This window comes from Chaetodon auriga, chromosome 19 (assembly GCF_051107435.1).
Source record: "Chaetodon auriga isolate fChaAug3 chromosome 19, fChaAug3.hap1, whole genome shotgun sequence".
Lineage (NCBI taxonomy): Eukaryota > Metazoa > Chordata > Actinopteri > Chaetodontiformes > Chaetodontidae > Chaetodon > Chaetodon auriga.
This window is the reverse complement of record NC_135092.1, coordinates 18742321-18760924: the sequence shown is the minus strand read 5'-3', so window position 1 is coordinate 18760924 and position 18604 is coordinate 18742321. Positions and strand designations below refer to the sequence as shown.

The 18604-nt window shown below is 45.1% G+C and overlaps 1 protein-coding gene across 11 annotated transcripts in view; it reads right to left on the bottom strand.

Annotated features, from left to right (window-relative positions):
• Nucleotides 1–597: 597 nt before the first annotated feature.
• Nucleotides 598–18604, bottom strand: part of LOC143338142 (disabled homolog 2-interacting protein-like) — a 146383-nt gene continuing 128376 nt past the window's right edge. For 10 of the 11 annotated variants that reach the window (XM_076758323.1, XM_076758324.1, XM_076758329.1 and 7 more), the window contains 6 exons: nt 18048–18235; nt 14862–15756; nt 11023–11160; nt 5536–5738; nt 5360–5447; nt 598–4227 (listed from right to left, as the gene is read on the bottom strand). In XM_076758323.1, the coding sequence (XP_076614438.1) occupies nt 4060–4227; nt 5360–5447; nt 5536–5738; nt 11023–11160; nt 14862–15756; nt 18048–18235 (1680 nt within the window). In that variant the 3' untranslated portion in view covers nt 598–4059. The remainder of the gene's footprint in view (nt 4228–5359; nt 5448–5535; nt 5739–11022; nt 11161–14861; nt 15757–18047; nt 18236–18604) is intronic. The other variant, XM_076758325.1, reaches the window with a different exon arrangement.

The following is an 18604-nucleotide window of genomic DNA, read 5'->3' as shown; positions in this document are numbered from 1 at the left end:
AGAAAGAGTGCCTGACAGAGAGCAATTAACAGCACAGGAGCTTTCCTTTAAAAACATCTCCTAACGAGGATGTGCCGTCAGTGAGGTCCACTCCACCGCTCCATCACACACTGTACTTTAACAATAACACAATCACGGTATTGAACTTCCGTGCTGCGCATCTCCTGCCTTCGAGCTATACTTCCAAACAAAATGCAAGGCGTATTTATATGATAATCAGCTCAGTTTACAGCTATTCTATAGAGACGTTTTGCTACAAAATCCCCCATTTTTGTTGTTAAGGCCATTCCAGGTTTCTGCTACCCGCTGTGGGGAATAACAATCAGGCGGTATGTAGGTCAGGCTCGCTGAGGAGCAGGCACCGCTCAAACCGGCCTGTCACATCCCTCCATCACACCCTCCGCTCCGCCTTTGGACCTCCAGTCTGAGCATATGTTCTCTCGAGCTGCTTGTCATCTATCTAGGACTCCTTGAGTATTTAATGAACATGTGATTCATCTCGCATGCGCTCAAATTAAGCTTCATTTACATTTCATCACAACAAAGCGTCGCAGAGGACAATGCAAGCAAGTCCACGGGAGACAGACACAAGAGGGTGAGATTTTAAAATAGCTAAATAAAACTTTAATAGGTCTAGTTGCAAATGTACATAAATTGCACAGCCACATTTTGTCAACACAAATTCCTCTGTACATTATTGTTTTGTCACTGTCGTCAAAGGAAGCAGAATCCAGCAAATACTTTATACTTTCAACATACTTACAAAAGTATTTTCTACAAGATAATAGAAAACATACAACATCTTTTACTTTATTTATAGCTTTATATTTTGATGACTCTTTTGTCGGACTGGCTGAACTGTGTGAAGAGTGAGATCATGGTTTCCTGACTGATACGGTAGAGCTGAGGTGGGAGCATGGATGGGAGGAATGAACTGACAGCCCAACATCAGAGTGTTTTATTTACTTTTTTTAGGTGTACTGATGCGACGTACACGACAGCTTTACGACAGCTTTACACCAGCTAACCTTTATTATCGCACACTGCGGTTTAAAGCGAGACTGTGCAACTTCTGCTAAACGCTAAACTACTGTTGGGCTAAACCGTAGTCTGTAATTTAGCTAAAATGCTAAGCTAGCCTAACCGTTAACTGAATCCAAATGAGCCTTATACAGTATAATGTAGCTAACCTTAGCCACCAAAAGCTGCTTGACATACAGTCCATGGTCATAACGACCAAGTCAGGCTGTAACGTTAGCATCAAAATGTCCGACTGTTAAGACTATTGTAAATGTTCAACTGTAGTTTACCATTTAGCGGAAAAGCTATGCTATTGTGTCAATAATACAAGTGGGAAGGAGTCATAAAGTCAGTGAACTCAATCAGTGAACGTTAGCTACAGTTAGCCACCAAAAGCTTCAGGCCAAGTAGCGTTCAGGCTGTAAGTTAGCAGCAGTTTGTTAGCATGTTGGATCGCGCCACTGTGTGTTTTATTGTTTATGAATTCAACTATTTGTAAGAGCAAGAAGGCATTGTTTGTTCCGTCTAAAGTAACACAGCCTCGCTTTAACATCTGCAGCTGTAGGACTGATCGTCTGGTGAGACGTGATGAGGAGGAAAACCCTGTGACTTGTTTTAAAAAGTTCTGTTCCTCTGGTTGAACGGTTTGTCAGCGAGTTACACCAAAAATCCCTTTCTTCGGTTTTGAACTTTGCCACGTTTTTAAACGCCCGCGAGGAGGCGCTGTGCGAAAAAAGAAGACAAAAAGCTAATAATAAACACCAACCACCGAACGTAAAAGTGCATAGAGCCAGACTGGTGAGAAATACAGGATTGTGCTTGTGGATCTCGTTGGGACTGGACTGAAACCAGCGAGGCGTCCTCCGCGACTTCCCAAGGCTCGAACTCCTACTTAGTCAGTTTTTTGGCTAGTGATATTACAGTCTAAATACAAAACAATAGCTTTAACAGGGAGAACACTGACAGGTTAATTTAATTGTATATGAGGACAGATGACCGACTGAGCTATTTTGTATTTACAATATCCATAATGATACAGCAGAGTTTGAGCACGAGATACATTTACAAAAAGCTCCGTTAACATTAGGTAAAAATAGTGTGAGCATTTTATTTACACTTTCCCAGGCTGTCCTGCCTCTCAATACACTCAGTTATCATATATTCACTGTATATGTCTGCAGCAAGCCATTCATCATCATCATCATCATCATCATCATCATCATCATCACCTTCCAATTGGCAACAAAAAGAAAACAAGTGGTGATACTGAGGCTACGGTCGGCTCGAGAGCGAGGATGACGCATGCAGAGGCTCAGACAGCCTGTTACAGGTCAGAAAGAAATGAATACAAAAATATACAAAATACAAATGCCATGGAGGGATGGAGCGATGAGAGCGATGCCAGGAAGAGATCGGAAGGACCAAGACCTCATGTTAAGACCGACTGCCAGTGAGCATCTTCACATTCAGAAGAACGAGGGATGAAGGAGGGTGGAGTAAGAAAAGAAGAGAGATGATGCCACTAGGATTAATAGAGTCACAGTTTGGATGCAGCATACTTCATTAACACTGACAAACAAAGCAGTTAGAGAGAAAACGTTGTAACTAAGGAGGCCATTACTGCGATGGCTCACCAGTCCAGTGTATAGTATGAGGGAGTGTCTGAACACGCCTCTCAATAGCTCTTGTGCAACTGGAGAGAGAAGACCACACGCGTGACTCAAGAACAAACCAAGATCTGGGTTCAACCGACCTGTCTCTCAGAGCCGTGACGAGCACCAGAAGAAGAAGAAGAAGAAGAAGAAGCAGCGATGGCTTGACTGTGCAAGTTGTGCAAAGCTACGGCGACGTTTCTCTCGAACGTGGTGCGCACTGAACGTGAAGGGTGGAGCGTCGTGGAGGTCTGAGGGATGACTGAGGCGGCGGTGCTCGTCATTGCTCCGTGTGGCCTCCTCCTCCAGGGCTCGAAAGCAAGCTACACACTACAGTCTTTCATCGTGAGAGAAGAAAAATAAAAACTCGATCTCACTCCTAAATAAAGGGCTGCTTTTATATTTGAGATTATCAAATATAGATATAGATATGTGTGTATACTCTATAGAAGAAAAAAGAAATGCTTACATCTATATTAAATTTCATTAATATAGTATCACATAGAATTCATTTACTTTAGTGTTCATAATACATTTAAGTGTGTACAATTGATTTTTGTATCCTTTACAAATCCACAGTATGAGTTGTGCCTTTTTTTGCAGAAATAGGGGAGCTGTGGGATAAAATCGAGGTGTGTTCCTTCCTTAAGGCGTTTCATGTACCAACAGCTTTTCACAAAGTGCACTACATTAGGGATGGAGGGGAGGGGAGAGGAGGGGAGGGGTGGGGTGGGGGTGGGGGGTCCGCGGGACGCTCAGGAACACACCCGAGGAGTGAAAAGGGACATGAAGATTGTTTTGGACTAAAAATATCTATTTTTTAGCTCCTATTTGGTTCTTTGTAAGTGACTTTAAAGTAAAGCACGAGAAAGTAATCCTCTAAAGTGATAATCCTCGACGCCTGTTGGTGTTTTTAAGTGGGTCCACTTGGACGTCAAGAGGGACAGGGATAAAAGAGAGACAGGAGGGCTGCTAGGGGGCCGTGTGTGGTTACGTAGTGGTTCGTCCCGGGCTGAGCACGGTCTTGAATCGTCCCAGCTGCCGCGTACATCCACCGGCAGAGTTTTTGACTGATGGACAGCTTTGAGTCTCGTTATGTACACGCTCTTCCCCGCTTCCTCTGGCCGTCACCCTCCTACCGAAGGCCGTCTGGTGACCTCTCTGTCTCTACCGGCTGACCCCCTCAGAGCGATGACCTCGCTCCTACACCGGTGTCCAAAAAGTGGAAATGTCTTCCCGAAGCACTGCGTCCGCTTTTTAAAACACACGCACGCCCTGGCGGTCATTCAAACAGGCATGCATCCATGCACGCAGGTCGACGTCCTCTCGTTGAATATCTGTACACAAGCAGGCACTCAGCACTCACTCTGGGCAGACGCCCGCCTGTCTAGCAGTTGCTGCTGTTCCTGAACTCTCCGTTTTCCGTAATCTGCAGCTTGGTGGGGTTGGTGGGGGAGATGCCGTTGCGAGTCTGCATGCTGTAGCGCTCCTTCAGCTGCGTCAGAGCGCTCATCAGGCGGGCGTTGGCTGCGTCCAGCGATGCTATGCGCTTCTCCTGCACACACACATGAATACAGTTAGAGGATGAGCCTCATAAACTGCCATTAAAAGCTGCTGTGGTAGCATCAACAACATCAACGTGTACTAATGTAGGGAAACCGGGAGAGTTCCATCTCCATTTTTGTTGTTTTCTGTAACATATTTAAACTTTTAATTGATTGAGATGATTATAATCCTGAAGCCAAACAAGCGTTTGACAGCAGACATCTGTATGTGACTCACACGACGGGTCTCTGCCACTCGTGTCGTTCGTACCGCAGAGAGAAATAAGTGCTGGTGATGAAGGTGACGCATGATGTGCCTTCGTATGGCTGAGGCTCGCTGTCAGCGTGGGCTGCGCCACGGTAGCAAACTTCCCTCCGTGTCTTCATAATGAGCTTTTTTGTTTTCATTTGCTCTGCCTGTTTACTGAGGGAGACAACTTATTGCCGTACGGTGGCACGTTTGTTTGCAGATGCAATGTCTCATTACTTTAGGCGTGAAGGAGATTAATCACCTATGCATGTCCGCGTCTGGGTTTCTGCTAATGTCATGTTGCAGTGTAGCTGGTTTTTTTGCCCCCCCACATTCAGTTGCAAAATCACTTTGACATTAATCTTCAAAGATGCACGTTTGCGGTTGTATTGTGTGTGTCTGCATGTGATGATGCACACTTACAGAAGAAACAGCATCCACAGACACACTGTCACAAACACTCCAGCAGGGTTTAATCCTCTCTGGCAACAGTTACACCATCATTCTCTGCTTAATTTATGATTATATTCCAATCAACATTCAGAATTCTTTGCAGTCAAGCATTCTCCACTTTTTTGTTGTCTTTAAAGCAGTGTTATATGAATAAGAAGCACACGGATTATGGAGGAGCTACATGCTGACAGCAAACGCGATAAGACATTTGTAAATGTGTGTTTTATAAGAAAAAGAGTGGGAGGGAGCTGAGAGCTTCTGCTCAGCCAGTCAAGCTTGTCAATGCCGGAGCTGAGACAGCATGAATTAAACATCTCTTTGTGTTTCAGTGACCCTTTGTTTCTTCGAGCAGAGGACGGCCCATGCAAATGTGAGCGACGCGGACAGAGAGCGTCCACAGACGTACGTGACCTGCAGAGTGCACGCTGGAGCCAACTGACCTGAGCGTCGATGATCTTCTGTTTGGAGTCCACCACCGCCTGCATGTCTGAGTGATCCTTCTTCAGCTCCTCTTCCACCGACATTAACCTGCAAAAAGGACAAACTGGAGTAAAATCTGAAGAACAGAACAGACGCACAGAGCTGCCCTTCGACATCGTCTTCCTCTCCTCCCCACCTGCTGATGATGCCCTTCATCTGGAGGTCCTTGTCGTCCTGCTGTCTGCGCAGGCGCTCCTCCGACTCCTCCAGCCGGGCCTGGTACTCCATCAGCACCTTCTGGGCTTGTTCGTCCTGACCCTTCAGACGAGCCTCGTACTCCTCCAGCTTCTGCACCGACGCCCGCAGCTTCTCCTGCAGCACCGCGATCTCCTGCTGGTACTGAACAAAGAAGCGGAGGGATGAGGAGATTTTTCATCATTACTGCCACGATAACCACCGTCATCATCATCATCATCAACCCTAACAGCAGGGCCCCCTCCTTCATTAGCATAAATGACAAGAACAAAAAAGAAATCTCTCAATCAGGCCTGAGCTGAAGTCCTGTTGTCCCTGGGTAGGATTTCTGTCTCTGTCTCCTCTCGCAGGGAATCACACGCTTCATTTACAAGCTGTGTTCATTACTGCACGTTTGCACAACATCTGCATAACTGCTCTGCAAAACTTTCCACGCAAATCTTTTTGCCTTTTAATCAAATTATCATTTTTCTTTCCAATCAAGCACGGAGCAGCAAAGCTGTCGCTGCGAGAAAATAAATGAACAGTGTCAAATTCAGCTTTTTCCTGAAACCAATGACCTGTTGAGAGGTTGAACTGACAAAGACAGAGAAACGGAAAAGAAAGGAAGTTTAGGATGGATAAAGACAGAGAGGAGGTGACAGGGGAGGGATGAAAGCAGTGTAGTAGGAGTCTAGTCTGCCAAATAAGCCCAGAAAATCTCTCCCTGACCTCTCGCTGGACCTTAGAGAGGCTTTGGAGAGAGTTTTCTTCAGGCGAGGGGGGGAATCAAATCTCTTCTGGATAAAAAAAAACACATTTCTTATATCAGTGAGGGATGCTGTGGTCAGCCGGCGTGTCGCTGAAAGACCAGTGAGAGCGAGACTACACACATGGATGAGAGAATACCAGTCTACAGCCATGCTAGCTCTGTGAGCTACATGCTAACCACAGCATGCTCACAACAACAGTGTAAACATGCTGATGTTTAGCAAGTGTAATGGTAACAGTTTTAGGTTCGATTGTTAGCATGCTAATTAGCACTACACACAAAGTGCAGCTAAGGCTGGTGGGAATCTCATTAGCTTTGCATGTATGTGGCCATAAATGGAAGTACAGGACATTAAAACTCAGACCTGATGATGGCGCTGGAGGAAAAGTTAGAGGACTGCCACATTTATTGCAATTCATCCTCAAGGGCACATGAATGTAGTACATTTCATGGCAATCCATCAAATCGTTGCGCAGAGCCGTGCTAGCATGACTAAAAGGTGTTAGCAGATCGTTCCACTTTGGTGGAATCAGTATGCTTTACTTTAAATCCTTGTCTCTGCAGTTTTCAAGGAAGATACTGGTCTTGTGAAGCTTCTGTCTGACGGACGTTTCTTTCCCGCTGATAATATCAATCTGTCAAAAGTCTCCGTAACAGCTGGAAGTAAAACACTTCCAGAAACAATAAAACTATCATCTGTTCAATCAAAAGTACATTTTTAGACAAACAACTCTGAGCAGTTTAGCGGAGTGTTATCTCTGAACGTGATCCAGCTCATTGTAACGACTCTGCATCAGGTGATCGGGTTCAATGACGCACAGCGAGGACGCTGCCGGGATCATCCATCGTTCCTCCTCACCTTCCACTTATTGTCACACGTCACTCTGCTGCCCACCACTGGGACATTTTTCCCATCATCCCCCTCTTTCCCAGGAGGAAGCGTGACCTCAAAGAGCTTTATCTCATGGGCTCGTCTTCTCTTTCTCCCTTCCTCTCTCTATCTCTAACATCCGTCTGCTCTGGATCCCCTGAGAGTCACTGACATCTACTGTGTCTGCAGCTGCCCCTCTGTCGCTCAGTCTGCTCTGTACCGCTGACGTCTTTCGCTACGTTAGCGCTAACCAAACAGTCCGGCCCTCATACAGAAATATTTAGCTCCTTGACTAAAGCTTCCTTTTTTAGTTTACATTAAAACTTTTAAAACTTTTTGAAACATGATTTTTAAATAAAAGATAGTGTCGATAATGTAAATGCAAGGCTAATATAAACCCCCTGTAAATATGACCTATAACATCTGATGCTGCAGTCGAGCATGGTGCTGAATGAATCCCTCAGATATGATCCTGAACACACTGATTTAAATTCAGACCTCCAGTTTATTCTTACATGCAATGCAAGAAACGAACAAACAGGCCAGTGTTCCCGTAAACAACAACTCCCCCAATGAGCGAAGCCGGCACATGCTTTAACCTCATTCCTGACCCCGGTCCTACGCTCTCTTTCTATCCATCTGAAACACGGGACGCAGGTCAAGTGAGAGGAAATCAAACCACCGTCGAAGCTGTCAGACCAAAGCAAACCAAAAGCCCAGAACGACTCGGACGATCTCGTCTTTGTTTAAGTGCTCCTAACCTCACGTCAATATGTTCAATTGGTAACTTTGACAGCTTTTGAATATTTAGCGGAATGAAAGTTTTGCTGAAGTGTAACCCTGCGCCTTTGTATCGCCGACCTTTCAGAAATATTCCCATATCTTATGAATATTTATGTGCTTTGACACAAAAGAGAGGATTTTAATCCTGCATGGCTCTAACTGTCCTATTGATTAATTGATTGATACACAACAGAATCGTCTCTTTTCTTCGTCGCGTCTGTGCAGCTGAAATTCATTTCGCTCGAGAACATAATGAACACATCTGAATATTGATAACAGGACAAAAGAGGAAAACAAAGGCGGTTTGCACAGATGCATCCCTGCAGCTGCTGCCCTCACGTCACACCTGATGACATTCATGGGGGGCTAATTTTCCAACCACACCGACACTGGACTCACATCTCTCTCAGGACACAAGAAGGTGTATGAAATGTATATCCATAATCCACAGAACACCATGACTAAAGCCGACTGGCATTATTCAGTCATGCAGTTATAAATCAGCAAAACAAGCAGTTCAACCAAAATGCATCACTTCTGTCATTGACACCTCCTGAACCAAGTGTGGAATGTAGTATCTATAAAGGAGAATAAGCTGAAGAATTAAAATTTGAGAATCCAAATATGGCAGACGACAAATATTAAGGAAAAGCTTGACTGCTTTAAAACTTTGGCAGACAGAGGAATGACATCATATGATGACTTGGACGATCGATGAAATCCTGTTATACAGTTTAAAAATGTGAAGAACGATTTCTTTGTCTTGTTTTGGTAACGGCACTGGCATTATGTGCTCCCTTTAAATGTATTTTCTAAATATATATAATTCTTCCTATGATTATGCATCGTTTCCTCCTCCCTGCGTATGAGCTCATGGTATGAAGGCTCATATCTTTCCTGATGACAGTCACATTCATCAGTATCTAAAAATGCACGGCAGTGTTTCAGCCTTCCCGTTTCGCATATGCTCCGCAGCCCAACCTTCCTCTTGCACGCTCAGTGGTGCTCAACTGGAAAATTAAATTTCGCATAGCATTTGTTTTTAACCGCACAAATGCTAATTATATCACGCTCATCTGAATGAGCAAATTATCAGATTTATTGGGATTTCTGTTCCATGTCCTGACGTCTGCTCCTTCGAACGAGAGGCTGCATGCCCTGATTTGTTATAGATGACTGAAAATAGTGTACAGTACATGCAGACGACTACTGTGGGGCCTTGTATTGTTCAGGCTGCATGGGCCATTAGCTGCAGCCTGTGTCTCAGCTGCGGTGGAGGATGTACTGTTTTCCAACCCTTCTCTTGTTGCTGCTCTGCTATTTTAAGGCGGCTGCGGCTTCTTTGTTAGGACTGAAGTTATTGCCTTCTTTGGTTGCTCTCCCTCGCCCGGGCTGCTGGCTTCCATAAAGTACGAGCTATGTTAGGATGACAGGTTTGTATTCATTATGGATGAAAAAAAAAAAAAAAAAGTGGCAGCCAATCAAAGCACGGAGCTGAAGCTGAGGGTGAACAGTTGTAAAGGTTGCTGAGAAGAGTGGCAGGAATGTAGGCAGAGGAATCAGCAGAAAAGCCTCTTTCTGTCTCTCACACACAGCAGTTGCAAGCGCACACAAACACCAGCATGTCTGTGTGGATGTACTGCATGCACGCACACACGCACACGCGCACACACACACACACACACACACACACACACACACACACACCCCTGCTTTGGGCTATAAGGTTCATTCCAAAGATGGTAAGAAAGGGGGGGAAGCTTGTGAGGGAGAGACTTTAGAGGTGGAGGGACGAGAAGGTTAAAACTACAAAATCCAATACTGCTGACGACCCAGACTCACTGCAAACTAAAAGGTTATTTCTATACGATGGTTTCTATATTTTTAGCTTTTATTAACTGTTAAGAGCTTTCTCAGTATCATGGACCTGCAGAGCCACTTTCATGTTACAAGCAGTTCTAGACAGTTTCTGAAATGTTCCCACGACACGAGCCACAGCTGCATTTTTCAAAATAACCGTTATTGTTATTTCTGCTTCTTTGCTAAATGACATTTAATGGGCTGAACGTAGGCCAAAGACACACTGCACACGTGTATTTAAAATGTAAAAATACCCGATTAAAGCATCTGATCTAAGGCTAACGTCATCGGCATTTGCCGGAGATGCTGAAAGAAAAGCCCTGCCATTGAAGTCCAACTCTCAGACGTTTTAACGTAGCAGTGAATGGATGAAACCTTTATATCGTTACTATTGATAAAATTCAAGATTTCATGCTGAAGCTAGTCAGCTGCCCCCAAGTTAAGGCGTTACAAAGAACAGGCTGAGGCATCTGAATACATCACTTAAGGCTTCAGGAAACAATGACGGGCACTTTTCATTATTTCCTGACATTTTATAGATTCATAGAGAAAGTAATCAGCAGATGAATCGATAATGAAAATAAATCTGGTTGTCCTGACATTCAATACCGGCACCTGCCGACAACCACGCTGAAATTCTTGTGCGCTATATTTAGCCTCACAATTATTTTGTAATCTGTAATAATACACAGACTGCCATTACTGCTATGACTACGGTTGATGGCCACGGCCGAGCTCACCGCTGGCTGCGGAAACATGGCAAAATCCCAGAAAAAAAACAGCCTGAACATCACTGAAAAGCCAATTTCAGGAAAAATGGGAGGTCGAGGTATTATGGGGTCGCATGCAGAGCCAGACGGATGCACAGCACATCCTATTTACCTCAATTTCATGTTATAAATGCACATATTATGACCGTGAGAAGCAATCTGGGTATGTCTAAGGGACCGCAGGCTTAGGGGAAAGGTAAGGGCACAATGGGAATAAATAGAGCAGATCATTAAGTGTGGAAAGGGTGTCTTAAGAAGGGAGGTGAATGTGGGAACTAATGAGAGGTAAAGAAAGGAAGGATAGTTAAGTGGGAGTATCAGGGCTGAAGGTTGAGGTGGTTTGTGAAAGGAGGGGTTGGTAAAGGTCAAAAGTTGGATGCGGAGGCAGGTTACCTTCTCCACCTGAGTCAGATCCTCTCTGTTTCTCAGTGACTCGGGCTCCATCCCCTCATGGTCTAAATACTGCACATTCATATTCAAAAGCCAGGCTGCTGTGCGGTCCAGCGCACTGGGGTTCACTGGGGAGGGGGCCTAGTAAAACCAACACAACACACACACACACACACAGACACACACACACACACACACACTCATGAGCTGAGTGCAAGTGACAGGGAGGGGAAGGGGGAGGCAGGTTGCAATAACAGCACAGAAACAACAGAAATAAGCTTGAAATGCACCAACTGATCGGACTGAAAGCAGCAGGTGGAATGGAGACACACTCCTGTCTTCACGCATACACCGGCGCACACACTTCGAGGCACCGACCGGAACACGCGTGAGTGCGTACACCCACGGCGTCACACGACAAACGAGTGAAACTGAAATCGGACTGGAGGCAGATGCTAGCAATTAAGGAGTGTGTGTGTGTCTCTATCTGCCAGTTATCTGATGGACAGATGGGGAGAGAGTGGCTGTGGGCTGTTACAGAGCATGAGAGGAAACGTAGGATGTTTTTATAGTCGAACACACTCTGCGGCATTAAGGGCTTTCGAAAAGGCTGAAATATCTGACTCTGAATATCAGCAAATGGACGAAATCGAATGAGAGAAGATGAGAATTGGACGTTTTCGGCAGCCTGCAGAGAAAAATGCATTCTAGCTTTACTACATTGTTGGTTTTAGCAGCCTCATTAGAGACCGACGACAATTCATTTACACTCCAGACAGACTGAATTAAGATAGAGATCTATTCAATGAATCTAATTAATTCATAATCAAGATCCAGCGGTTCTGATAGAAGAGCGTTCTTGCACTATTTTTAAAGTCAAATTCAGGTCTTTTTAAGGCCTCAACAAATACAATTCTGAAACCACGTGAATCACCTTCAGCCTCTTCGCCCTTTGTGTTTTGGGTGGTGACACAGAGCTGCTCAGTGTCGACTGTTGGGTGTGCCACATGCAAACGATGCATGTATTAGCATCACTCCACTTGTTGCTGCTGTTACAGTCTTTCGGCATAACTCACACCTCGTGGCTAGCCTGCAGTCACAACTAACAACAGTGAAAAGATGAGAGACGCCGTGTCTGCAGCTAAATAACATCTCTAATACTAAGTTAACTGTTAACTGACAATTTACCCATCAGCCTTAAACGCACCATCTGCTCATGTAATACCTACGGCAAATTTACAATAAAGGAAAGATAATTCATGAGCTCACTTGACTTGATTTTAAGACTTTTTATGGAGATTCAGGATTCTATCTATTGAACTGCAGCCTGTGTGTCACCCACGACATTAAACTACTTAACCACGGGTCACTGAAAGCAGCGCATACTGTGGGCTGCAGCTTCTTCTATGAACAAGACTAAGGTCACATCCAAAGTCTCTTAATTGCATCCAAGCTTTTCCCTCTCTTGCATCCTTTCCTTGAATCCTCCCACCAAGGATGCATGGAGCGACGCAAGGAAACCATGGCAGGAGAGAGGAAAGGCAGAAATATGTTTCTGGAGAAACGAGAAGTCTTTTTCCTCTGAAGTGTCACTTGAAGCGACGCCTGTTTCTGATGACGACTGACAGCTGATCGCAGCTGGATCAGCTGTCAGTCGGCTTTAGCAGCTGTAGAGACTTTGGATGAATTTGGGTCTGCACACGTGTGCGCTGTGTTTTCTCTGTTACCTGTTCAACAAACACCTGCACATGAATAACAACCTGTACTCTGTATTTATGCTGTGTCCTGCTCAGAGGCACAGGAAGCATTTCTGGCATGTATTCATTATTTGCCTCTGTATTTATTGATATTCTGAATGTGAAATCATTATCTAATAACCCAGAATGTGATTATGGTGCGTTTTGAATGGTGGAAATCATCTATTAGGCTAACTGTTTCAGGGAAATTGAAATGCTGTGACTCGCATCTCCGATGCTCATCAGCCTCCTGTGACTGAATGGGAGGACAAATGATGTAAAAACTGCTACTTGCTGTCTGACAGACTCTCCTACACTCTCTGACTTTAATTGTATCCATAATAAAAGTTAATGGGGGAAATAACAGATTGTGAAAAGAAAAATCTTTCTCATAAATGAAGAAGCTGTTTGCGGTTCTTTTGTTGTTCAGACGTACAGCTGACACAGATTTGCAACTAGATGGCGAATCAGACAACAAATGGGAGTGATATACTTGAATTTAATCTGTCATCCGTCACTCTGATCAGCTGCAGCGTACAATCAGTAACTGAGATCCAATACGGGGGCATATTGGCCGGTAAAAGACTTCCGTGAAGGCTGCTCTCGTGTATCCTCGCTCACGACTCATCCTTGGGCCAGAAATAAGAGCTTTGGGTCGGGCTCAAAGATGGCAGACCAGAACGACTTCCGGTTCAAGCGAGGATTGAGGAAATATCAAATATGAGACTTTGGATGTGTCCTAGGAGTCTACAGCCAAGCTAGCAGCTCTGTAAGGGTGTTCTGACACACAGCTGTGCTTTGATCCATATGCTAACAGCAGCATGGGAACAGTGGCAATGCTAACACCCTGCTGTTTAACAGGTGTAATACCTGCTGTGTTCACTATCTTAGCTTAGCATGTAGCATTAGCACTTAACACAAAGTGCAGCTGAGGCTGATGGGAATGTCATTATATAAGTCATCGTAAATCAAAGCATTGGACAAATGAAAATTTTGACCTGATGAATTGCAAAAACCATTCCAGTTCATCCTGATGAGAACACAAATTTAATGGCAGTTCATTGAGCAGTGGTTAAGACATTTTGCTCAAAACCACAAATCAACCTCATGGTGGCACTAGAGGAAAAGTCAGGGGGTCACGTCGATCCACGTGGAGCTATTTCACCGTACAAGTGACGACTGTGACCTGCTGGTGGTGCTAAAAAAAAGCTTGCTGGATCAGAAACGGAGTTCAGATTCATCCTCTGGGGACAATTCAAGTGTAACATTTCATGATAATACGTCTGGCAGTCGCTGAGATATTTCAGTCTGGACCAAAGTGGCAAAGCAGCTGACTGACGTTATCATCTGAAGAGCCAAAAAAAATCATTTAAAAGTAACAATAATCACATAACAAAAAAACAACACTAAATACATGTGTGTGCTGACTTCCTCTAACATGCTAATTTAATCAGGGTTTGGTGCTATCAGTAATCGTAAGGCAATCCTATAGACTATTCCACAGAGAGAAGAGCAAAGCATTGTGGTTAATATGCAGATGCTTTCCCCTTCAGTCACCAAGGGCACCCACTGAGCAGTGCTTTCAATTACAGCCTCCAGTCCTGACCTGCCAGTAATGAACGTACGCTTACCACCTCCCACAGTGACCACACGCACTGACGCACACGCTGCATCGACACACTGAACCCAGCAACGTACTGGATCTGTTCGCATCCATGCGGCCTGTTGTGTGTCGCCTTGTTTGCGCGTGCAAGCACATGTATCGCTGGTTAATAAGATGCTAATTGTGCCTCCACCGCCCTCATTCTCAGCCCATTAATCTTGACCAGTAAAGCAGTGGCGAAGTGATGAGCTGCCTGTATGCAAATTACTGTCATTACACGCACAATGACTGTAGTTCATTAGGGCACAATGTGCAGAGTATCTGTGCTGAGTCCACCCACCACAGCCTTTTTTAACATGCTACGAGACAAACTGGCGCTTTGTAATAGGAACCTGATCTATCTGTAATTTCGTGTGAAAGCAAAAGTTGGTTCTGGATATCGTCCTCAGTTATCATGAGTTAAAGATGTGTGTGCTCGTCGAGGCTTCGTCTGAGTCCCGTACCTGTTTGTGCTGGGCCCTCTGCTTGGTCTCCGGACTGTCACCTTTGGAGGAGGAGGACTGCTGTCGTAATCGGGCGCCGCTGCCGGGCCAGTCGGGGGATGATGTCATCATGTTGCCGGAGGAGGGCCGGGGGTAGGGTCCGCTGTTCAGGTTCGGCGGCGTGCGGCCCCGGGTGATGCTCTGAGGCGGAGGCTGGTCTATTCTGCGCTGAGGGCCGGCGCTGTTCTGTCTGGGGACGGTGGGCTGGTGCTGCGTTTCTGTGAGGGACAGCTGTCGGCGGTTGAACTCCCCTGAACGCCTGGTGTACTCGTCCCCGCTGCTCCCACCGCCTCCTCCTCCTCCTCCTCCTCCTCCTCCACCGTGGTTCAAGAAGGCGTGCTTCCCTCCCGCCGGTCCGTCCTCGTTGTTGCTATGGGAGCTGACAGAGCTGTGGCACTCTGAGCCCGAGTCGGTCATTCCACGAGGGGACACGGGCAAGCAGGCCGCCATCTGGTAGACTGGGTTCTGGAAGGACAGGGGGGCTAAAAGCTGGGCGGGTCGGCCTGGGGTGCTCTCTGTGCCCAGGGTGGTGGGGGTCTGACCTTGCCTCCTCATGGTGGGACCTCCAGGGATGTTCCCCTGTGGGGTTCTGGCCGACCAGCCTCCACCACAGGCTGGACCTTCACCCAGGGCATCTGAGGAGCTGGGACCTGGGCCACCTTCCAGGCTGCGAGGGTCCTGGAGGTCCACCATGGACAGACTCTTGCTGCCATTGGACATGCCCAGGTCAGGTTCATTGGTCTCAGAGTAGCTTGAACTCCGTGCTGGGGAAGGCTGGATCCCTGAGCTCCTTGTCACAAAAAATAGGTCCTTATTTTCTGGGGTAGGGGAGGGTAACCTGGTGAAGTCAACTAATCTGAAAGAGATTAAAGAAAAAAAAAATTAATCTGGCATGAATTTAAAACCTCAGCCAATTAAGATCAGTCCCAAACCGACTGATAACCTCGAGCGTGGACCCACAAGAAAGGTAAATAATACATTTTATTCAACATTTATTTAACCAAGAAAGACTTTCCAGGAGTGTCCTTGCCAACATATGCAGCAATAACAGATATATTAATAATAATAGAGTCATTTAGTGAATGCTCTTATAACAGCAGCACAAGTGGCCAAAAGTCATAAAGTCAATGAACTGATGAGACTTAAACACTAAAGCTAACATTAGCCACCATAAGACAGTGATGTTGGAACTAATGCAACAGTAGCACAAGCGAAGAAGTCAACATAAAGCCAATAAAGTGGATCAGTAACGTGCTTTATGAAGAGAAATACACCCAGAATATGCTAACGTTAGCCACCATAAGGTAACGGTCATTCCAGACCGAGTGAGGCTGAAGCAGCAATCTGACTTTTCATAGTTATGCTCTTCCGTCAAAAGCTGTATCATCTCAAAACCAATTTGAGATTTTGGTAATATAAAACTAGCAAATACTGCAATAAATAATAATAATAATAATAAATACTGCTTTGTCCCTCGTCTCCTCGCCTTCCCTTCCTTCCTTCCCTTCAGCCGGCAGATGGAGGCTTTATTGCCAGAAGACGATTACCTTGACAGACGTGATTTATCTTCCAATAATCTCTATCATTCACATCACGCTCGTCTCCTCCCTCTCCCTGTGTCCTTCTCCCCTTCTCTTCCATTACCCTTCCCTCCTAACTTCTTTCTCCTCGTCATTCTGCTCGATTTCTTGCCTTCCTCAATCTTGCCACTGTCTGCTTTTCTTTCTCTGACTTTTCATGTCACTGGTTGGTGGATGAGAAGCAATTAGGTGAGCTCATTCGAATGCTGTTTCAGTCTCAGAGCTCGCTAATGAGGATGCATCACACACACACACACACACACACACACACACACACACACACACACACACACACACACACACACATCGATATATGAACAAACAGTTATTGTGATAAAGTAAAGAGGCTAGGCTCTGACATCAGGTCATATAGGGACATCATTTAATTAATTCTATTGATCCTGGGCCTCTGATTAGCATAATGATACCAGCTGTCTGACTCTCTTCCTGTTTCACCGGCCGTCTCATCTTCCTGTTATGTACAGTATGATCTCATCTGCCCGCCTGTGTTCTCGTGCTGTGTTTACTGGTATTTATGAGGCACTGTTTGTCTGGCTATTAATCATATATCTCTCCTCTTGCTGGTCCTTCATGTTAATCTTCCTAAGTGTCACCTTGCCTCTGTTCTGCCTGAGAGTAAGAAGACGGGAGATGAGCGAGATAAGGTGCTGTCTGAGTGTGTATTCATCCACAGGAGAGTAAACGAGGTTTCATCGGCTGATGTGAACAAGCCAGGGATGATACTCTCGCTGTGTCACGGCCTCAGCAGACAAACATTAACACTCAGCAGAACCGCTGGTTTGAGAACACACTCCGGCTGACTGAATAATAACAGGTGTAAAGTACCAGTGTTGGCTTTACAACCGACCTGTTGTGCAATTAGCATATCTCTAAATCACTTCCAGAGCCGACACGTCATCAAATATGCCAAGAGCTGGCTGCTGGTGTGGGCAGTAAAGCCTGGAGCACAAAGGCGCTGTTGGGTGGCGTAATGGCCAGAGACTGAGCAAATGACAAAAATACTGGAAAGAAACACAGGTATGTGTGCAGACTGCAGAGGCACTAGATCTGGGATTTAATGGTGGCTGTTCCAAAGGTGACAAAAAAGTGACCTTTTTTTATGTTTGTTTAGTGATGTAAGACTTTTTATTCTTTCCATTAGATAAATAAGAACTGCTATTTGGTTCATGGAATCAATTACTGCACTTCAAAGACTTAAAAAAGGCTTTTTAAACATGCAGAGGAGGATGCTGTGTGTTATATTTATGGTTGGAACAACTAGCAGTATTAGCAGCACCAACTTTCTGCCTGTTTGCTGTCAGTTACCTTTTCTTTGCTGCTTTGATTCACATGCAAATAAACTTTCCAGTGTAGACAAAAAGAAAATAATAACCTTGATCTCTGAGACCCCATAATGTTGCATGGGGTCTTAGATTAGAGCCCTGTTTTTGTATACTGCATATAATAATCATAATTCTATGTTCAAGACTCAAAACAACATACAAAATCTGCATGAATGATTGAACTAGGTGCATTTGTACTAGAAGATATCCTGAGTATGTCTTACCCTGAAAGGTCATTGTCTATGACCATCTTCTGCAGGCCGGTGGAGATGCTGCAGCCTGCCTCAGCGGGAGGCGAGCCCATGTGCTCCGAGGACTGTCCGGATGTCATCTGGACGCTGGACGGGTTGGACAGAGCCGTGTTCACCTCCCGCAGGATCCTGGGCAGAGGACCCAGCTTGGAGGCTGCACTCTGGGAAGAGAAAGACACAATTATTTCTTAAGCCAAATTAAATATTACTCTGGACCACTTCAGTCGAGGCTTTAATTGGATTTATTTTACGTGCTGTTTTGTTGAATTTGATATTAGCATATTTTTTAGAGCGAGTCATTTTCCCTCTGCCATGCAATCAACTCTCTTATTCAGGCAACATGCTTAATAATGAAATAGGCTGGCCGGTCTGATGGACTGGACTATCAACCAGACTCACTGTGATTTCTGAATTATTGAATGATGAGGTTGCAGAGAGCTGGATGCTCTACAAAAAAAAAGGAAAAAAAAAAAAAAAAAGAATTTGCCCTTTATCTAATTATTACCAGCTTCCCATCTGCTACCGGAGCT